This window comes from Emydura macquarii, unplaced genomic scaffold (genome assembly GCF_026122565.2).
Source record: "Emydura macquarii macquarii isolate MOO-44397 ecotype Brisbane River unplaced genomic scaffold, CSIRO-AGI_Emac_v2 contig_3671, whole genome shotgun sequence".
Lineage (NCBI taxonomy): Eukaryota > Metazoa > Chordata > Testudines > Chelidae > Emydura > Emydura macquarii.
Window position 1 is genome coordinate 5,436,115 of NW_027133808.1, and position 23,413 is coordinate 5,459,527.

Sequence of the window (23,413 nt, forward strand, 5' to 3'; positions counted from 1 at the left end):
CTCCATTATCCAAGTTATTAATGAAAATATTAAATGGTATCTGACTCAGGACTGATCCCTGTGGGATCCCACTAGATACACCCTCCCAGTTTGACAGAGAATCATTGATGCCATTGAGAAAAACTCTTTGAGTATGACCTTTCAACAAGTTGTGCACCCACCTTGTAGTAAGTTCATCTAGACTACATTTCCCTAGTTTGTTTATGGGACTGTCATTGGGAGTATGTCAAAAGCCTTACTAAAATCAAGATATATCGTGTCACTTTTTTTCCCCATCTATTAGGTTGATGACCCTGTCAAAGAAGGAAATTTGATTGTTTTGGCAGGATTTGTTCTTGACAAATCCATGCTATCTGTTCCTTATAATCCTATATCCTCTAGTTACTTACAAATTGCTTGTTTAACAATTTGTTCCAGTGTCTTTCCAGGTTTTAAAATTAGGTTGACTGATATATAATTTATAGGTACTGCATTTGCCTTTTTCCAGCCCTTTGGGACCTCAAGCACCCTACATGAGTTCTCAAAGATATTTGCTAATGTTTCTGAGACTGCTTCAGCTAGTTCCCGAAGAACCCTAATGTGAATTTCATTAGGCTCTGTTGACTTGAATACATCCAACTTATCTAAATATTGTAACCTGTTTTTCCCTGTTTTGGCTTGCATTCCTTCCCCCTTGTTGTTAATATTAATTGTGTTGAGTCCCACCACCTTCTTACAGCATACAGTTTGGCTAACTGCCTCAGGAGTTTCTGCAGCGAGGCAGGCAGAGCCTCTGCTCCCGTTCCGATCCCTGGTTTCTCCTCCCTTTACTTCCTTCACCTGGACCTGTATGTAGCCTCTGGCTAATTAGGCAGAAAGTTGCATCCCCTTCACAAATCAGGTACAGGTGTCTCTAGCCAGCTCCAATTTACCTCGCTTAATTGGGGCTGGCATGACAGAGGGCTGGCTAAGGGGTTGCTGCCCAGCACTATGTCACATCTGAAATACATTCCAAGAACTTATTGGAAATGTTGTGTTTTGCTGTATTACTTTTCCAGTAGATATCTGGGTACTACTGGGTACTACCAGATCTTGTGTTTGGATATTCCTATTATTTGTTCTATGCCTGATCCATCTCTTCTTTCTGATTTGTTGGTCTATAGTAGACTCCTACCATGATGTCACCCTATTTTTAGCCCTTTTATCTTTACCCAGAGAATTTCAACTGATCAGCAAATGTATATATTCTTGATGTAGAATGGTAACACCTCTTCCCTTTTTGTCCTGCCGGTCGTTCCTGCCTGAACAAGCTGTACTCCTCTATACCAATATTCCAGTCATGAGCCTTATCCCACCAAGTCTCTGTGATGTCACTTAAGTCATAATTTAGCTTGCATACTAATATTTTCTGTTTAACTTCCACTTCTTATTCAACAGTCTGAACATCTAGTTTCTCTTCTTTGGGGAACATACACACCTACCTTCCCAAAAAAACAATGATCTTCCTGAAATGTTTCAAGCCACATCTTACAGTTTTTGGTGCTTTGAAAATGTTGCTGTGATTTACTTTATAAAAATTATTCTTAAAAATAATCAACCTTATTATTAGGTTACAAAGGTTAAAAGTGGGCATAGGAAGGGAGCTTACAAAGCATACAATATCCACACTTGAAAAGGACAGCTGTTTGGAAAAAAAATTACTGCTTTCAATGACGTTACCCATCTCTATGGTATGGTTTTGATCAAGAAATGATAGAATCTTTCAAAACAGTGACGATTTTAAGGTCACCTGGCATATATTAATATATTTTGAGAACATAGAAAGTATGGAAAATAAAGAAGTTTTATCACGAATCAAAGCAAGTTGAGAGAAACAAAAACACCTGCTGCTTTAACTTTTTTTACTACCCAAAAATGTAGTCTTCTGAAGACCTCGTACGTACACACCCTATGCCAGATACACATGAACGAAACAAGCCCAACTTCTGGTCCATCTATAATAAATAGCTTTAAAGAGATATGCCTAAAGATACTATTTCAGACTGATCAAACATAGGATTGGAATTGCTAGAAACTCCTAAATTTTTCTCTGATGATTACTTAAAGGTTATGGACAAAATAAGTCGGGAATGTAAAAATGAGGTAAACAGTAGGTTGAACATGGACAGTGCATGTAGAGAGCATGTTGTACAGGGATTGGTTCCTACAAAGTAATCAAGCCAGTCCCAAAATGTGTGCTGCAATGTGTAATAAATGCAGTGAGATGTGCAAATGTGTATAAAGGGAGAGGGTTTCTGTGTAACTTTGAATCTGTCATATGCCCTGCATTTGTAGTATGTCTGTCCCTTTATCCTAATCTCCAGGAAGGCTTAAATAATCCTCAGAAAATATGCCTGGTATTTACCAGGAGCAAGGAAGCAAACAAACAAGCAGAAACAAAGAAGGTCTACTTCTAAAAAAGATCTAATTAAAATAGCACAGCAGGGGAAAATATCTGTCTGGCTTCCTCAGGCACAGAGGAAAGATGGACTTTATGCTGCCTCCTTCTCCTCACCTGGAAACAGCTTAGATGACCAGGGCAGGAGGCAAGGCAGATCAGGCAGCAGCTCTGAAAGTCTTTATGTTCTTACCTCCATTGCAGGAAGCAGTTCAGTGGGAATTGAGTGGCAGTGATAAGCAGATCAGGTGTTTATGCCATGTCTTCACCCAGTAGTAGTACAGAATGGAGAACTGAATGGGGCAGGGATGGAAGCCTATAAGGCATGCAAGGTAGCCAATGCAACAATGCTGGAGGGAAGATCAGATATTGGTGCTCACCCTGTCTCCTCCTCTAGAAGCAGCACAGGAGTGAGGTGGACAGGCAATAACAGAAAGAGGCTAGCACCTCAGGCATCACTGGAGATAGCAGTGAATCAGTCTGCACCTTGTGGAGAAGGCCACTTTGATCGTTTTCCACCTCTCCTCAATTGGAGACATCAACAGGAGGTCAATGACAGAGGAGCAGGGAAAATGTTGACTTTTATGATGGAGGCCACTATGTTGTAATTTATACTTGTTTATGAACATGTTTTTCTGCTGAAGTGTATTCACATAATGTGTTGACAAGTCTGTCAATGCACTTAACCATTACTGTCTATATAGCAACTAAAATTGTACTGTCTTGTTTTATTTTATAGCTCCGTAAATCTGTTTTCAGCATCAGGGCAAGAAATCTTCTGGAAAAGGAGACAGCAATCAATAAAATCCTTAGGTAACAAACAATGGTGATTTGATTTGATGCTTTCTGTCTTTTATATGACAAATGGGGTCCTGTTCATGAGTAATGAATTATTTCTGATCTGTTGCTTCTGCGTGAGTGTTAAAGTATTAAGTCAGTTTACAATGTATGCATAATATTTGTGCCAGTGTATCTGCTTGCATTAAAAACGCAACTTGTTTTTACCTCTTTGTGTAAATGATAATAACCAAAGATAACATGTTCTTTTCTTAAAGTTTATTATTTGTGGACACACTGGCAAAAAAGGGATCATGTTTTACAACATGGGGTCATATTTTGGCTTTTTTCACTTTTCCCTCGGAATTAACCAAGATAATGCTCTTCAAAAGTACTTCTATTTTGCACTCATGCCTGGGAATTCCAGCACAATTTTGCACAGATACCCAAGTGGAGTTCTCCCACCAAACATATAAATGAGTTGTGTAAGACTTGCACTAGAAAATATAGAAACAAGACCAGTCGATTATGAACTCTGTGGGCTGATTGTGAAACCCTTACAGGGGTGAGCACTTATATAAGTAGTCCCAATACATGCTCAGCAATATGAGGAAAGGATGTAGTCAGGACCCTGTGTGTCTCAGAGGAGCAAGAATGATGTCATAAAATTATCCTGAGTTCTCACCTTACTGTAGCTTTTCATGCCAGTTTTTGTTTTACATGGTTTAAATTAATATTATTAACATTCAAATTATGTGTAAAATCTGTACCAACAATGTATAGATCATTAGTAAAAGATTCTATAGCCATATAAACAGGAAGAAAACAAAGAAAGAAGTGGGACTGCTAAGCACTGAGGATGGGGAGGGGGTGGAGGTAAAGGATAATCTAGGCATGGCTGACTATTTAAACAAATACTTAGCCTAACTGAAAACTGAGGCAAATGAAGAGCTTAGGCATAGTGGCAGGGGGGCTAATGGGTTTGAGGATACGGAGGTAGAAATTACCATATCTGAGGTAGAAGCCAAACTCAAACTGCTTAATGGAACTAAATCGGGGGGCCCGGATAATCTCCATCCAAGGATATTAAAGGAACTGGCACATGAAATTGCAAGCCCATTAGCAAGGATTTTTAATGAATCTGTAAACTCAGGGGTTGTACCATGTGACGAGAGAATTGCTAACATAGTTCCTATTTTTAATAAAGGGAAAAAAAGCGATCCAGGTATTTATAGGCCTGTTAGTTTGTCCTCGGTAGTATGCAAGGTGTTTGGAAAAAATTTGAAAGAGAAAGTAGTTAAGGACATTGAGGTTAATGGTAACTGGGATAAAATACAACATGACTTTACAAAAGGTAGATTGTGCGAGACCAACTTGATCTTCTTTTTTGAGAGGATAACAGATTTTTTAGACAAAGGGGATGCAGTGGATCTAATTTACCTAGATTTCAGTAAGGCATTTGATACGGTTCCACATGGAGAATTATTAGTTATATTGGAAAAGATGGGGATTGATATGAAAATTGGAAGATGGATAAGGAACTGGTTAAAGAGGAGACTACAATGAGTCATACTGAAAGGTGATACTGTCAGGCTGGAGGGAGGTTCCACAGGGATCAGTCTTGGGATCAATCTTATTTAACCTTTTTATTACTGACCTTGGCATAAAAAGTGGGAGTGTGCTAATAAAGGTTGCAGATGATACAAAGTTAGGAGGTATTGCTGATACAGAGAAAGACCAGGATCTTTCATACAACAAGATCTGGATGACCTTGTAAACTGGAGTAATAGAAATAGGATGAAACTTAGTAGTGGAAAGTGCAAGGTCATGCATTTAGGGACTAATAACAAGAACTTTTGCTATAAGCTGGGGATGCATCAGTTGGAAATGACAGAGGAGGAGAATGACCTGGGTGTATTGGTTGATCACAAGATGACTATGAGCTGCCAGTGTGATGTGACCGTGCAAAAAGCTAATGCTTCCTAGGATGCATCGGGCAAGATATTTCCAGTAGAGATAGAGAGGTGTTAGTACTGTTATACAATGTGTTTATCAGACCTCATCTGGAATGCTGTGTGCAGTTCTGGTCCCCCATGTTAAAGAAAGATTAATTCAAACTGGAACAGAGAAGGGCTACTAGGATGATCCAAGGAATGGAAAACCTGCCTTATGAAAGGCGATTCAAAGAGCTTGGCTTGTTTAGCCTAACCAAAATAAGGCTGAGGGGACATATGATTGCTCTCTATAAATACATCGGAGAGATAAACACCAGGGAAGGAGAAGAGTTATTTAAGTTCAGCACCAGTGTGGACACAAGAACAAATGGATATAAACTGGCCATCAGAAAGCTTAGACTTAAAATTAGACAAAGGTCGCTAACCATGAGGGGAGTGAAGTTCTGAAACAGCCTTCCCAAGGGGAGCAATGGGGGCAAGAAACCTAGCTGACTTCAAGACTGAGCTTGATAAATTTGTGGAAGAGATGGTATGACAGGAAGGCCTAATTTGGCAATTTACTGATCTTTGACTACTGGTGGTAAATATGCCCAATGGCCTGTGAAGGGATGTTAGATGGGGTGGGTTCTGAGTTATTACAGAGAATTCTTTCATAGGTGTCTGGCTGGTGAGTCTTGCCCACATGCTCAGGGTTTAATTGATCAGCATATTTGGGGTCAGAAAGGAATTTTCCCCTGGGGCAGATTGGCATAGACCCTGGGGGGGTTTCACCTTCCTCTGTAGCCGGGGCACAGGTCACTTGTTGGTGGATTATCTGTACCTTGAAATCTTTAAATCATTATTTGAGGACTTCAATAACTCAGTCTTAGGTTAGGGGTCTATTATAGGAGTGGGTGGATGAAGTTCTGTGGCCTGTGTTGTGCAGGAGATCAGACTAGATCAGTGGTTCTCAACCAGGGGTATATATACCCCTGGGGATACTCAGAGGTCTTTCAGAGGGTACATCAACTCATCTAGATCAGTGTTTTTCAATCTGGGGGTTTCAGCCCCCAGTGGGGTCACAGACAGATTTAGGGGGGTCACAAGTGCAGAGCCAGCATTAGAGGATGGCAAGCAGGGCAATTGCCTGGCGCCTCATGTCACAGGAGGTCCCACAAAGCTAAAATATGTGCTTCAGCCCCGCTGCCGGGGGCTCAGGCTTAAGACACAGCTCACAAGTAAAAAACATGCTCAAGTATCACACCGAAATATAAGTACAGTATTTATATTCCAATCAATTAATGTTATACTTATATGGTAAAAATGAAAAAGTCAGCAATTTCTCAGTACTAGGGTGCTATGACACTTTTGTATTTTTATATCTGATTTTGTAAGCAAGTAGTTTTTAAGGGAGGTGAAACTTGGAGTACGCAAGACAAATCAGACTCCTGACCGGGGGTACAGTAGTCTGAGAAGGTTGAGAACCACTCAACTAGATTATCATATTGGTCCCTTTTGACCTTATAGTGTATGAGTCTATTAGTTTGTTGCTATCTACAGTTGTGTGTCATCAAAGCTTGCACACCTACAATATATATTCTAAATTACCACAAATAGGGAAATAGCAGTACAAACCAGAAATAACTGCTTAGAAAAATATAGTTGTGAAAATGAGCATAAATATTGCAATGCTTTGAGGAGCACTCCAGTATGAAATTACAGGAGTTCAGTGCAAGTCTGAACTGTGAATATTATGGAAAAGTGCCTCTTAATTACATGCAATTTGAGAAAAATTATAGCAGCCACCTTTTTTGTTCTTTTTAATATTCCTAAAGAATAAGAATCAGTAAGTGCTGTAGATATTAACACAACTTTAGCATTCTTTAAAAATGATGGTAAATGTGACCAATTAGCAATTCAACTAAATACCCTTTGTCAAGATGTGACTGCAAGGCCAAAAGTATTCCTTGCAAATTAAACTTAATACTCTTTTTATAAGCATTTCAGTTACATAACTGTATCTTATAGAAATTGTCCCATGGAGAAATAAGCAGTTTCTATATACTAGTCAAAAGCCTTATAATACATTTTTATGTATTGGCTTCTCAGTAGCATTTGACTAAACCACACAGGTTGCTGATTTATAGTCATGAAATTCCACTGACTCCACTGGGGTTACACAAAGCGTCGGTCAGCTCAAAGTTCAGCTCAGACAGTATCCCACAGGAAATCTAAACCTGGGCTGCTTTTGTCTTCTTAAGGCTCCATTCTTCCACATGCAAGAATAACTCATGTAGAACAAAGGAAACTGTACAATTGAAATGCATAGTTTCCTATGAATTCTTCCATCAGAATAGTGAGGTTTCCTTCCTTCAGAAGAAGTCAGAAATTTTGCTTTCAGAACCTGTGAATTCCTGGTAATTTATCTGGCTCTCACTGCAAGGGGCAGCCATGCAGATCCCCCTTCTCTCTGCTTTGGTAGGAGCCAATTCCCATTTGTACCTTCAGAGCATGGCTTCTGCAGAATCTATGCTTCCAAGGTCTCACTGGGAACATTTGACCCTTGAGTCCCCTCTCAGTGAAGGTTTCATAGGAGGTGGAATTTTAATGGGAATGGGATCCTGCCAGTGAGGCAAAATGTTTGCCAGCACAGCCTCCTTTTACACACAGACAAACATGGATGCACAGGGCCTTCAAGGAGTAATAGTTCCAAGAGTGTAGCTTATTCATTAACAAAGAAGCAGCCTCCTTGTGAGCAAGAGGAACAGGTAGCTTTTTTGACAAGGAGTAAGTGCCTCAAACCTTTCCATATCCTGCTGATTCCAATGCTGCCTTTTCTATACTATATTTACTGGGCCTGCTATAGGGGTCACAGTGTCTGTATTATTTTCACAACATAAATGATGGATTTGCTGGTGCAGAAAGTCATTAAACATCAGTTTTTCTATGACAGTGGAGCCTCGAAGAGGGATCTTGCAAAAAGAAAAAAAAGCTGGGTGTAAATGAGATAAAATATCACAGATTAACTTGAGCATACTGTTCACAGGAATCAGAGAAACTCAAACTCACACGAAGATTATAGTTTTTTATCTTTTTATTATTAATAAAAGTAGCTGAGACATTTGAATTTCAGGTACATTACAGACCTGACAGTGAAAGAAATGCTGTTTGTGCCTAAAACACTGAGTAGTAGCTCAAGTTGACCCCCTTCTCTAAAGATTTCCTCTAAAAGGCTTTTAATCATTCTCTGTATGGATGAAGATGGGTATACGTGCTGCTCTAAATTAAAGCTGCTCTGGAGCAACTTCAGTTTGCTCAAATTATTTTATCAAAAAAAACCTTTTAATTCTGTTCTTGCGGCTTTATGCTTTGTGCCTCCTTTTTTGTCCTTACTGCCCACTGTAATTAAAGAACATTTTTATCAAATTCTAAATATTTTAACATAAACAGAAGGAATGCAGATTGTATACAATGGGATGAATCCCATCTTTATGTATCTCTTGGATGATCACTTAATGCTCCCATTGATGGCAGTGGTGGCCCAACATATCCTTCCAAGAGCAGAACTTGGACCAAAGGAAATAGAATTGAAGATGGCATCCAGGATCAGTCATGAATTAATTGTCATTTGGAATCATCAAAGTCTAGAAAAATAGCTTTTGTAAGGGCTAATAAAACTGCCCCTCTGCCACCAGAGCCAGCATCCTGGATGACAGCTAAATATCTGCTTGATTCACAGAGTTATTCATCACCTTTATGTTTTATGTAATAATTACCAGCCATTCCTGTTGAGCTTCCCCACTCCCTCTGCACCACCAGCCTTGACCCCACTCTCCTCATGTTTGTTTTCTTCCCCCATTCCCCTCTCTATTACATGCTGCCCCCTGTGCATGGAATGCTCAATCAGCCACCATCTTCTTCTCCCTAAAAACGTTAGTGTAAATACACTGGAACCATCAAGATACACACGTATAACCACACTACCCTACTATTGTGAGTGAGCGTTAGCTTTCTTACCTCATCACCCCCCTATTGCTGCATATGCATATTCCTTCACTTAATAGTTTGCAAGCTCCATGAGGCAGAGGCCATGTCATATCTTTCTATTTGTCCTATAAAGTGTCTAGCACATTTTTTGGGTGCTGTATGAATAAAATAAAGATTTTGTCAATAACACAGAACATAGTTCTGGATCACATATAGGTTCGCAGACCAACACTAAGGCTGTTTCCTGTACTGCCAATTCTGAGCCATTTTCCTATCAGCACATCATATCATATACATAGAGCAACGTCTAAATTTCAGGGTCTGTTGGGATAAAAAAAATCAACTTCTCCAAAGAATAGGTCATCGTTAAGTAATGAATTCTGACAGTTTTGGAAATAAGCCCATTAGATTGAGTGGCTTTTGATTTGCTTTACATTATAATTGATTTTAGAGCTAGATTGTAAACTAGTGCTAAGTATAAACAACAATGTATTCACTATTCCAAACAAAGCTTTTCTGACATTTACTGAGCTGGAAAGAATAGCATATCTCATGCAAAAGTGAAGCTTTCAGTTGGTATAAACAGCTGAATGAATGAGGAACATTTATCTTATGTCTGAAACTCAGTCTTGAGTGAGTCATTAAAAAGATGCTATAGTGCGTGAATTAAAAATTCAGTTTTACTAGTTTGCTGGTATTCTGGTGGATTATTCAACTGCTTTTATAAATTCATTCTTCAAAACACAACCTTTTATGCATATCAGAATGAATGAAAATCAAGTTCCTAACTCTTTCAGAAAAAAGTTATGACATATTTTATATTTATCTAGTCTCTGATTAAACTATCTCAAGGCCATTAATATGTTGTTATAATGGGCCACCCTGATTAGGCAACTTCCTGTTTTAAGACACAAACCCAAAGTATCCTTGGACACAGTGCTTTTGTATCTTTATTAGAAGGCCTTCTCCATTAAGCAACCAATTTGTGTTGGTCCCTTCAGTGGTCACTTAAGACAAGTTCAACTCTAAGTCAATCAGGTTTTTCTTTCAAGTGTGTGATTCCTTTTTTGTTAACTTTTAGGATTGGATACTTATAATTTTTTTAAGCAACTAGTATGACTAATCTCAGATATGTCTGTCATGATCAGCAGCAAAAATGTAAAACATGGCATCCTTCTTAGAGCATCAGAAACCCAGCCTGCCAGTGAATTCCACTTAGTCTCCCGCAAAGTCAAACATGAAGAATTTCAGGAGCTGCTTAGTGTCTCCTCATTGGAAAATGTTGCCCCTTTTTATACTTGTTGTGCTAAGGGAGCTCCATACATTTAATGGCTCATCATGAAGCAAGCTCCGTGACTGGCTCATCTTTAATCCAAGGAAATACCCAGACACACATCTGGTAGGAGAGAGTGGTTAGACAATAGGGCAAGAATGAAGACCAGAAAGCAAGAGAGCTAAAGAGGAGAGCGTGTAAATATGCCATTTTAGATGCTAGACTGCACAGACACTGCAGAAGACAAGTTTATTTTTTACTGTCTTTTCTTTTTTGAAACATCTCAGCACACAAAAGGAATGCAGGAAGAAAAACTTTGTTATATTCAAGTTGCATTAATACTCCATTTTGTTTGACCACTCAGATCCAAATTGTTTTAGCAATACAGTCAAACTGAACATCTGAAATGTAGTGTTGTTTGATTGTGTTAACAAAGTGCATTTGGCCTGCTGTCCAAACAGTGTCATGATGAATTCAATCTATAAGATAACAGAAATGGATACTGGGATCTTTCTGGTGTGTGCCCCGCTCTTCAGGAACATGAATACTAGGTTATCCCAGACAACCATGACAAAAGTTTGTTGGAAGCATGGGATGGTGTTATGGAAAGATTCAGTGAGAACCTATCATCATCAGTAATGAATGAGGATGATAATATTTTGTGTACCGGGTGTTCCAATGGGGCATTGCCATCTTCTGTTAAAGATTCTGTTCAAAGGATTCACAAGGAGAGTTGTATGAAGCAGTCAAAAATGTGGATAGGGACTCTTGCGCAGTTCAACTAAATGATATTCATTGATGAAACAAGCCTCAAACAAGCAACATAAGAAGGGAATCTATATTTGATGCAAGAAGCAGACCTCCCCGATAAAGTCAACACAGAACACCACCTTACACAAAGCAAGAGGCCTCATACTGTTAGTGGAAGGTACAGTATTATAAAGTATCCACAAAGTGTTCAACAGTTTGCAGTAGCATGGAGTATTTAGCTGAACTATTGTCTGTTTTGCTTATTTTTCAGAAATTTTAAAATGGGAAAGAAATAATTTCAAGGGCTGCTGCCCCTTTCATTCATGACTTTGGACCTGTCAGTTTTTTTCTGGTAATGTATGGTATATAATATTCCCTGTAGGATCAGTGTAATTTCTTCCTCTAACTTGAGCAGTAATTTGTTCTTTTTAAAAATACTTCATTTCCTTTGTGCATATAGAAATCAACCCAAAGCACATTGCTGCAGCTGCATTTCCTGAGAAGGAAGGGATAAACTGTGCCCAGAGCTTTGCATAGCAAGTAAACATTGCAACCAGCTTGACATGTTTCTACTTGTCTCTCTCCCGTTGTTTCCTATCTCTCTCATTACACGTTACATGAACATCCAATCTCTCTAATATCTAATGGAATTTGGGGGAGAGAGGAGGAAATTGTGATTTGGTGATGTTTTTTACCCCATTTTTCAAAGAAATTTCAAAGTTTGGTGATTTGGGGGAGAGAGGAGGAAATTGTGATTTGGTGATGTTTTTTACCCCATTTTTCAAAGAAATTTCAAAGTTTTGAAATTTTCTAACCAACTCCAATACATACTGAGCAGGGGCATGCACAAGGGAGGAAAAGCAGGGGCATGGCCCCACCCCCAGTAATCAGCAGGGGCACAGAACTCCTCTGGGGCCAGGGCAGGAGCAAACTTCTTCAGCCCAGAGTGGAGAGAGCCAGCTCCTGTGGTCATGGGATGAGAGCGAGCCCCTTTGGGGTTACGGCAGGAGCTGAGAGCTCCTTTGGCCAAGTGGGACAGCGAGCTCCTCCAGCCTCAGGGCCACCAGGGGCAAAGCCTGCTGCTCCAGCCACTGGGGGAGAGCCAGCTCCTCCTGCCATGGTGGGAAGAGCCGGTTTCTCCAGCCACGGGGCCACAAGGGGCACAGTACATGTCCCTCCAAAAGTGGCCAAATTTTTATTCCTGTGCACACCCCTGAAACTCAGAGAGGATTTACTCTGAACTCTTAACTGAGTGCAGAGCACTTAGGGCTAGATTTTAAGAGTATTTTGGTGCCTTAAGATGCAGTTAGGCTCTTAGAAGCCTAGGTGCTGAAGAAAATCCTACTAACACCCATTGAAATCAATAGAGCTTGTACAGCTGGCCTCTCTATCACATCATCTGTGGCCCTGTGAATATGGAAGACTTCCCTGCGCATTGCTACTGACAATTTGCGTTATCTATTTCAAGTCACTTGATCTCAGTCCTATAGCACTGGCATTTCATAATTTCTCCATTGATTTCAATAGAAACTGCTGGACTCTCAGCATTTTTCAAAATCAGACCACTTATGTAGGCACCTAATTTTGGACTTGGGAACCAAACTTTAGGCAGTTACATTTTAAAAATCTTGACAATAGTCTTTCAACTGGTCTGTTCTTTTATATTATTTGTTTAACGGGCTTCATTATTCAGTTAATAATCTGACATAAAAATCTAGTCACAGGAAGAATTTAGCATTTGGTTACAAGCATTATTCTCTTTTATTATGCACAGCAAGAGATTGTGTTCTCCACCAGGTTTCCAAGTGAGCTGTGTACAAGCATGTGAGTGAAAATGTTTATGTGGAAGTCACAAATGGAAACAATCATTTCTGGGTATTAAAACGCAGAGGTATGTGCCTAAGAGCACAGTAATTCATATCCACAAAGATACAAATACAAGCCATCCCATTATCTCAGTGAGAAGCCATTACAAGAAAGAACCTACGCATCAGAACTTACTATTGTCTCTGCATTGGAAGAGCCTTACTGTCATTCTAATGAAGTCAGGTAAGATCCATTTCCAGGAAATAATGATTATCTATTCCTTTACACAGAAATTACATAGTTATTCAAAGAATATTTTTGTTGTCTCTTGAAATGATTATATTACATTATCCTGTATCACATAATGCTTTAAAATTCATTGTATTCAGATATTGGCTGAGCTACTGTAAATTGTATTGCGCTGCAAGACATACTGCAATTTTCTTAAATGCATTGATATTTCTGATTCTTGTAATGAGTGTATTGTATTACATGTTACTGGAATACTGGTGTAAAGGATGATGAAAAATATAGACTGGCATTATAACCTTATTTTCATTACAGATCTCTCAGTGGATCCACATTCCTTTCACCCATCTGCTTAAAACCAAGAGAGGGAAAACAGCAGAGAAGAGTGAAAACAGATGTCCACAGAAATATTGGAAAGAAAAAAATGATCCCCTATAAAGCAATAATTGCCTTCATGAGATTGCATCCTGTCACATATAATTGTGCAACAATATTGAAGACAGTGAGAGTAAACATATATTCAAAGGCCCAAAGTGTTAGTGAATAGTGTGATGTATCCAAAGGGTTCACATTCATAGTACTCACTTATGTTATCAGATATTAAGCAAGATCCACTGAAAATAGGGAAATTGCACCTTCCAGAGTCAACTTGCTTTTAGAAAGTTATGAGATATTTGTATTTGGTTTATGCAAAAGTTTCACTGATGAATTTCAGAAGTCCTAACTTACATCCACCTGGTTGCAACCTTGGACATAGATCCTGGATTAGGTTTAACCAACTACTGACTGGAACGGCCAGAGTGACTGCCACGGTGCCACCATTTGATTTAGCCAACCTTGACAGTGTAACTGTGGGGCAGCAATGCAGACAGTCAAACAAGTGGTGGAGCAGTGCACAATTAGAGTGCACCTTGCTACTCTTGACGATGCAACAGTTAGATGGTTGAATGAACAAGGTATCAATTTGTGACTCAGATGAAAGAAGAAGATGGAACACAAAAATAAGATCAGTCCATGATAAGACCATGGGTGCTAAGCCAAAATTTCAGTGTTCTTGGCAAGTGAAGATTTTTTCACAAATGTCACCTCTTCAAATACTCCTCTGCCATAAATATCCTTTCTTTCAGCATCAAGTATTCATGTCATCTTTTTCAGTGTAACTTTTATTTTTTTCTTCAGCAAAAATGTTTATTACAGTCAGTACAAGGAAAATGCCCACATTCCTATTAGGGTGGAGTACTCTGTGATGCTTTCCAGGGGTATCCAGGGTTATAAGGCAACTCGCTACCCCTTGGCATTGGGAAGCTTTTTCTGTGTCAGTGGTGGGTCAGCTCCACAACTCCACTGGCCAGAGGCACGACAAGCACTGCCCTCTAGGCCTTGCCGGCCCTGCTGTTACTCTACAGGTTATCAATGGGAATGCTCCAACCCTGAAGTCTCTCCAGCAGCATCCAGCCCTTGGGTCACTGGACATTCACAGTGTTCAGAGATTTGCTGCTGCTCAAGAAACAGTACACCCAGCTTACTGGTTTCGCCTCACGTCACCACTCAGCTTAACTCATAGCACTTAGATTTGTTTATAGTGAAATCAAACGTAAGTTTAACTAAATATAGAGATTCAAGTAATAGCAAGTAGAAGTATTGGAAACAAATGGGTACATATAAAATAAAATCATAAAATGCTTTCTAGAGCCTAGACTTAATTAACAAGATATTCTCATGTCTAATGAAATATTGCTCACCTGCACTTCACAGTCAGACTGGCTGTGACCCTCTTTTCATGGGACAAGAACACTGTCAACTTGCCTCTACAGAGAAGGATTCAGGGTGTCCTAGCTATATCAGAACAATCCTTTCTCCTTATTCATAAACAGGACACCTGTCTCTTGACTGGCATCCAGGCTCAGTATGCTGTTTTCTTCTGAAACATATTATGTCACCAGTCATTTAGGAAAGCATTTAAGTGTTTGCTATAAGATGTAAACACATGCTTCAAGTTAAGTACATGCTTTCCTGAAAAGGGCACTGTCCTGAATTGGACCCTGTATTTATAGAATTCCCTATTCATTATAGAGAAAATAATATTGCTTATAAACATAATTATTATTACACTTTTATATAGTAGTTGCCAACCAGTTGGGTTCCCATTGTGCTAGGCGCAGTACAAACATATAAGAAATTTAAGTCCTTGTCCCCCAAGGAGCTTACAGTCTAAAAGACAAAAAATATTTCCTTTCTCTTTGTTTTCAGAGTGGTTACCCTGTGAAGAGCCAGCATGCAGCTGAAAGTTTCCATAATGCTAATTAATAATAAATGGGAAGTCATGACATGAGTAACATTCACAAAGTAAAGTCTGATCATTTCCAAAGGACTGGCTTGGTGGATTTGTGTGTTGACCAATTCATACATGTGAATGGATTCTGGGGGATGCATATTTGCTATAGCAAATCCTAAAAAGGGGACCCACAAATGGGACACTGTGCCCCAGCAGGGAGAGGTTATAAAGAAGGTCCTTGCAGCCCTGGCATTGATTGTACAACATGATGAGGGACACTGGTGTCTCATTTGACTTTGGGAATATGAATATTTATTTTATGGGAAGTATGAGCTGCCCTAGTATAGTTCTATTGTCCTATTTGTTGTTATCTGGGAAGCTGTGCTCTTGCATTCCCACAAAGCTATGTGTGCCAGTTGCCAAAAATAATAACAGAGTGTCTGTTTGTTTCCTGCAATGCATTTATTTGGTCTCATGCTATAATAAAAAATTACTCATGGTGGAAGTTCCAATTGTTTATCCTAATCACAATATTTCTTTTTAGGGCGTGCACTAGACAACGCATGCTGAGTGGATCCTTCGAGGGGCAACCTGCAAAGGAAAGGTCAATACTTAGTGTCCAGCATCATATACGGCAAGAGCGCAGGTAAACAGACAGGAAAAGTGTTTTTTAAAATAATCTTAAAATAAATGCGATAAATAAAGTTAAACTTGCACAATATCTGATTTGTTTAAAACAGGAATGACTCATACAGAGAACTAAATTGTACATTTTTTATCGTAACAATAATTAAATTCATTGTAATATATAAATGGGGAAAAAGCCTTTTTATTTCAAATGTCATTTCCTTCACTGACTACAGAACTATCAATTTAAAGATCAGAAGGAAAAGAAATTGGTTTATGTTAGACAGGCTTAAAGACAATTGAAGAACATAAAAGCTTCTTATGTAAGCTAAGAAAAAATTGTAAGAATTTGAAATACTGTGTATCTGGAGAGCAGTGCTTTATAATGGCCATCATATAAAGGTCAAAAATTAATCTCGAGATTTACTATCAAATTGATTATGATTGTTTCAGGTCACTAAGACATGGTTCCAACAGCCAGCGAATCAGCAGGGGAAAATCTCTTGAAACCTTGACTCAAGATGTAAGTCCAAACAAAAACGATGGTTTTAGTTTTGGAATATAGGAAAGATAAATATGCACGACAATCACTGTTTATACAAGTCTAATGCCTACAACATCCAGTTTCTAATCTGTGGCTTGAGGTCTTATTAGGAAATCAGAAAACAAATATGATAATTTGTTTAACATTATCTTCAGAATAAACAATATATTCACACATGATAGATTTCCTTATTTTGAAACACTTGCTTACACAGCGAATTTGCTGAAGCTGCAGGCAGTACTGGTCCACTATATTGCCATCCAGGGCAACTACCAGACTCACCATTTTGAAATAGCAAAGGAACCAGCTTGGCAAAGTAGCACCTTGGATGTCTTCAGTAAAAGTTTAAAAAATATCATCAGCACTATGAGACTTATTGGACAAACACCTTGCAGTTTTCTACCAGCTTTGAAGGGGTATAAGAGACACAAATTTCACTGTGGCATATTTTCACAAGATCGATTATATTTTCACTTCTGCAAATTTTTACCTTTTGACTTTGCCAAAGAGAATTTCAAGACCAAAACGGGAGTTTTCAGACCCTCTAGTTTTATGCTCTCATATTCTTCTCTAGATGTGCACTGAAATAAAGCATAAGTAAAAATAAAGGGTGCAGCTCTTCTACTCTTACTTTGCCTAAGGCCAGAAGTAAGTGTCAGCACATAGCTGCACTATGGCAGGAACAAACTAAGGAAGCATTTGTGAATCTGAGCAGGTACCAGATTGCTTCCCCATTAGAACCAGCTCAGCTGCACTGGCTCTGACAGTTCTGGCCCCCTCCACCCACTCCCTGCACACCTGTTTCACAGATCCTGCTCTCCCCTTGTGTTTGGACCAACAATATATGCAGCCTGCTCAGTAGAACTGATGCCATCTATGTGAGCGCAATCTTGCTCTTCACATCTAAGATGATGCTCACTAAAGACAAGAGTTAATGCGGCAATAGTACCTTGCTTTAATAGTTAACAGTTGAGTTCATTGGGTTTGCACAAGGGAAATTAACAACAAAATTTGACTCACTGACAATAACCGAGCATATACCGTAGCACATACCATCCAGTATGCTTGGCTTACGTGCTTTATAGTGCATTTGGAAGTGAAGACTTTACAATTTGAATGTTTCCGTGTAAAATACGGTGTCTTGCTTTCATCTTTAAAAGAAAAAAAAAATCTAATTTTTAAGTAATTGTTTTGCCTCTAGCATTCTAGTACAGTGAGATACAGAAATGCACAGAGAGAAGACAGTGAGATCAAGATGATCCAGGAAAAAAAAGAACAAGCTGAAATGAAAAGGTATTTGGAAATCAGAGGTCTGAAAACACACTTTGCAGCTTGAAATGTTTATATCTAATAAATCTAATAGCTGCAATGAAATAAGAACAAAATGATAATGGATATTTTTATGGCTGTCTTTTATATAACATTAAATATACTATGTATTATTTTTTAAAAGGAAAGTCCAAGAGGAGGAGTTACGAGAGAACCATCCATATTTTGATAAGCCACTTTTCATAGTTGGTCGTGAACACAGATTCAGGAACTTTTGTCGGGTGGTTGTACGAGCTCGCTTTAACGCGTGAGTGTATTATATTTCAACAGTGAGTTTGGCCAAATACTTTCTTTAAGGGCTAGTCTATTTATTTTTAAAGGAAAATATGTGCAACAGGCCCACAGCAGTGAGGAGTTAAACTAGCCGTGATATAATCTCATTGCTGGAGAAAAGGAGGCAAAAAACACTTAAGCTCATGAAGGTCCAGACAGTCCAAGATCATGAGATGAGATAAGGAAGGGACCTGCAGGGAAGCTGCAGGCATGAGGTAGGAAGAAAGGGGTAAAGCTTCAGCTGCCAACTTTAAGCCATGGTGAGCCAGCCTGAGGATCACAGTCATCCATGAGTAGATTGAAGAAAGGAGTGGATAAGAGAATGGTATCTATGCTTTCCTGAAGACCTACCAGCTCAGAGTTAAAGGCTCAGTCCAAGTTCACTATGACTGAGTTCTTCTGAATGTATATGTGCTCCCCTGTTCTCAGTTTCATGGTGCACCTGCCATTGCAGGCAATCAGAGTTATACCATGTAACAGGGAGCAGAAATTTCTCCATACCTGGGTTTTAGAAGATATTATTAAGAGGTTATTTTGAGTTTTATAGCTGAAGATTGTTGGGCTTGTGAGCTTGTTATATCAGTGGATATAAGGGTCAAGAAATTAGATGAGAAATATCTGAGAATATAATGAGAAAATTATCGAACTAAGTCATTAAAGAATATTGGACCAAAAAATCGATGCCACTTTACACCAGCTGAAGATCTGGCCAATGAATTGTGATACAAGAGGAAAGGGCTTTTAGGGAAACTCTTTGAAATATGAAGTTCTGTGCCAGGTGGGTTGTTTCTTTCAGAAAAACAAAACTTAATAAAGTAAGCTATTAATTATAAAAGCTGGACTCAAATTTAATTACATTTTAAACTAAAAGATAGTGTAGAGCTATCTTGCTCAGAGCTGTGCCATAAATTAAACTGCTGCTAATTGTTTTGATTGGTATGTTGTCCTAAAATTACCTGACACTAGAATTGGGTAAGTAAAACTTAAAACAACTTTTTTATAAGAGATAGGATTTGAGCATTAAATCATTATAGAATATGTCACGGATGTCAGGCATTGAGTTAGACAGTTAATTGCTTTGAGGTGATGCATGCACACTACAATTATAATAATGGCCACTAAAATGCAATTTAAATTGCTGAATTTTAAATGTCTCATTTCATTTTTATAGTTCTAAAACAGATCCTGTTACCGGAGCTGTGAAAAATACCAAATACCATCAGCTCTAGTAAGCATTCCAAAAGTAATTTCACTTGTTTGATTAAATTTTGCATATCTATGTGTATTGTACTTTTTGGCTTAAAATTTCTCTTTTTTCGGTGTTTGGTTTTTTTTCTGTTTGTGTTTGTGGGGAGGGGTTTTTTGTTTTGTTTTGTTTTATTTGTTTGTTCTGTTACTTCTTTAGCTTTACTATGCATTTCTGACATGGTGAAACTTTAAATTCCTCCTTCTGGAGTTAATTGACTTTTCACAGGAAATGCCATAGCTATACTGTATGTTTAATAGACATTTGATGACACTGGTCATGTTTCTCTTTAATGATTGTCCTTGTATATTTTTGACAGCGATTTGCTAGGATTGGTTACTTACCTGGATTGGGTTATGATCATTGTTACTATCTGCTCCTGCATTTCTATGATGTTTGAATCCCCCTTTAGAAGAGTTATGCATGCTCCAACGCTCCAGGTATCATTACTGAATCAATTCACATTTAATGAAGCACAACCATCCTATTTTTCTCCACTGCTTATTACTAAATTATGATTGATCTCTACTTTGATTTCAGATTGCTGAATATGTTTTCGTAATATTCATGAGCATTGAGCTTAATCTGAAGATTATGGCAGATGGCTTGTTTTTTACACCAACAGCTGTCATAAGGGACTTTGGAGGAGTCATGGATATATTTATCTATCTTGTAAGTTTTGATATTTAAATACTTTTTTGTAACATTTTGAATTTTAATGTTTCTGAATATGTATTTATTAAACATTTGGGGCCAGTTTTTTAAAAACTAAATCATACAGAAGCGTGAGGGTAATTTGAACACACAGTTTCACATGCAAACTTGACAACTGCAACTGCAAGAGTGTACTTAGGTATCTGCATATTCACTTGCATCCCAAATTGTGGTAAATGCATGTGTTAATTGCAAAGTAATTTTTCTCCGTGTATCTATTTATTTATTTTATACATCTGACCTCATTTCCCTCCAACTTTAGATGCAGATCCTGGACCCTGGTCCATCCCTTTTGTATAGGGAAATCCGCTGTTGTAGCTGGCTCTTCACTATACCTTCTTTGCCTTCCTATCCCATCCCTCAATCCCCCTCTGGTGTAAAGGAGCCATTACCAGATGGAAGATGTTGAGGTTGAATCAGACCTGGCTGCCTACAGGATTAGTGCAGCAGAAAAGTGGCAAAATATCACTTTCCTCCACTGCCTACCTCCCAGACGTAGTGCTCCTGAAAATCTAGCCTTTACTCTTTACTTGTCTAGTGAAATTTCTTGCATTTCAAATATATGTAAGGAAAGGACTTCAGTGGATCTGGTCTAAATTTCAATGGAAAAGGCAGTTGTGTTGAAATTGAAACTTTTTTTGCAGGATAAAGTTGAAATGAATCATTTTGACTTTCTCTTTTTGTTTTTCAAAACGTTTAATTTCAACAGGCTAAAAATGTTTCATTTCAACTTTATAGATTTGATTCTTTTAGCTTTGACTTTTATATTAAATTAAAATATTATCTTTAATATATATTTACATATACATTGTATTTAATATTGTGTATAATATTATAATGTTTTGACACTATCAAAATGAAACATTTTTAGCTTATTGAAGCAAAGAATTTTGATGGTCCCAAATCAGAATATTTGTTCTGCAGGAAGTTTCAAAATTTCAGTTTCTTGTTTAGATTCAGAAGAAAAATAAATTGCAAAATGTCAGAATTTCTCATGCAATGGAAATATTTTCTGAACAGCTCTAAATTCCACCTTTCCTTTTTCTTTGTAAAGCACTATGCCCACCAGTGGCAATGGATGAGTAATAAATATTAATTAATTAGTATTTAATAAATAATATTAAATAATATTAATTAATTAATTCAAAAGTGCCTCCCACTAAGGAGTCCCTCACGAAAATCCCAGTAGGCATCTATCTGCATCTTTAGGCACTTAAATACCTTTAAAAATCTGGGCCCATATGCCTTCTCTTCCCACTAGCACACACCAAAAGGAACAATTATAATCTTTTAAGGGATACTTAAAAGTTTGGATTAATGTTCTATCATACTTTTTCAAATAATGTCTTGTAATCTGAATTGCTCCTTTTTTCCACATCCCCGCCCCCTCCAAGGTAAGTTTGATATTCCTTTGCTGGATGCCTCAGAATGTTCCTGCTAAATCTGGAGCTCAGCTCTTAATGATACTACGATGTCTCCGACCCCTTCGCATTTTCAAACTGGTGCCGCAGATGAGGAAAGTTGTACGAGAGCTGTTTAGTGGCTTCAAGGAAATCTTCTTGGTATGTGCCAGTTATTTTGTTCCTATGATAAAATAAGATGGAGAAGAGTAATGATGTAAAATGTGTTTCTGCAGTTCAGCATTGGGTTTTACTATTTTTTTTTACCAGTTGCACTCTGTTTATACCTCATAGAGAAAATGCATTGTACACTTGCCATTAGAGTTTAAAAGGTAACAAGTTAAAATAGAAATTACCAATATAAAGTGCACGCATTTTCATTCATATTTAAAGGGATGCAGTAATAATTCTTTCACAAGTGACTTTGTTTATTCATCATATCTTAGTACAAATTTAGACAGCAGGATTACTGAGATATAATATAACCCCTGCTCACAGTTTCAGCTGGGAGAAGAGGATAAGAGACAGGCTGCTTAGCTGGTTCATCTACAGAAACCTAAATAAAATCAGATTTGCAGAGACGAGAGTCTCTGCCACTCCCAGTTCTGGCTCTAAGACAGTTGTAGGGAATCCTGCCCCTGATTGCAGCTCTGGAAATGGTAGTGGGTAGAGCTGCCTGAAAAATAAGAATTCTATCTCATAAATTTTTTTTGACGTTTTGGCATTTGGTTTTCTTTCTCGTCGAAATGAAAACCAGATTTTTTTAAATTTTTGGAAAAATGAGAGACTGACCCACCCCACCACACCCCACCCTTGTTCAGGATAGCCAATAACCCAGTGGTTAGGGCACTTACATGGGAGACCCAGATTCAAATCTCTGTTTTAGTGGTTGGGTCCCAGAACCTATTATTACTTCCTTAGGAAGAACAACTCTTTCTCTGTTCCCCCAAGGGAAGTGTGGGTGTTTGTTCCAGAATTTTTTTCCAGTACCAGGTCTCAAGATCTTGAAAGTGTGATAGGATTTTAGACAGACTGGGCATAAGGGTTATGAATCAAATCTTTCAATTTTATCTTACATATTTATTATATACTGTTTTATGTATTTATGTATATTGTTTGGTTATAATACACAAGCTAATCTCGTAATAAAGAGGCAAGGATCGTTAGTTTAAGGCCAATGTTTAACTTACTTTATATTTGTTACAATCTGTTAAAATATTTACATCATAATTAATTTATGTCAGACTCTTTCATGTAGCTGCTCTGGTGTTAAAGCGTCAGACAGCCAGCAGAAGCAGCGCATGTTAGTGAGTAATGCCTGATCTAGCAAAGTACATAAGCACGTGCTTAATTTTAAGCACATGAGCAGTCCCGTTGAATTTAATAAAAGTCTTCCTGTGCTTAAAGTTAAGCAAGCGTGTTTTTTACAGCACCTAATTCAATGAAGTCCTGGGCTACCACGTCCTACGGTGCTACCATAATACAAATAATAAGGAGAAGAAGATCCAGTGATTGCTGGATCAGGGCCTAAACTAAAGGCCAATAGCTTAGGCTTTATAAGAAAATCTACAAATTAAAAAAATCAGCGCTTCTCTGATTGAGAAAGCCAAAATTAGTATGGAATGCGATGATATCTCAAGTTGCTGAAATGGTATTACCAAAGATATATGGTAACAAAACTTTTAAACTTAAAAAATACTTATATCAGTTTAAATTGAGACATTATTATAAAATGATGCATTGTTATTCATAACACATCATGCATAAATCAGAATTCATAACACAAAGGAGTTGAGGGAGAGACTCATTTTTA

At 38.1% G+C, this 23,413-nt stretch overlaps 1 protein-coding gene across 1 annotated transcript in view; it reads left to right on the forward strand.

Annotated features, from left to right (window-relative positions):
- NALCN (sodium leak channel, non-selective) overlaps positions 1-23,413 on the forward strand; it is a 346,536-nt gene that overhangs the window by 276,244 nt on the left and 46,879 nt on the right. The window contains exons 18-26 of the mRNA XM_067536921.1: positions 3,156-3,229; positions 16,012-16,113; positions 16,548-16,617; positions 17,840-17,931; positions 18,092-18,214; positions 19,412-19,468; positions 19,806-19,926; positions 20,027-20,158; positions 21,595-21,762. Of these exons, the coding sequence (XP_067393022.1) occupies positions 3,156-3,229; positions 16,012-16,113; positions 16,548-16,617; positions 17,840-17,931; positions 18,092-18,214; positions 19,412-19,468; positions 19,806-19,926; positions 20,027-20,158; positions 21,595-21,762 (939 nt within the window). The remainder of the gene's footprint in view (positions 1-3,155; positions 3,230-16,011; positions 16,114-16,547; positions 16,618-17,839; positions 17,932-18,091; positions 18,215-19,411; positions 19,469-19,805; positions 19,927-20,026; positions 20,159-21,594; positions 21,763-23,413) is intronic.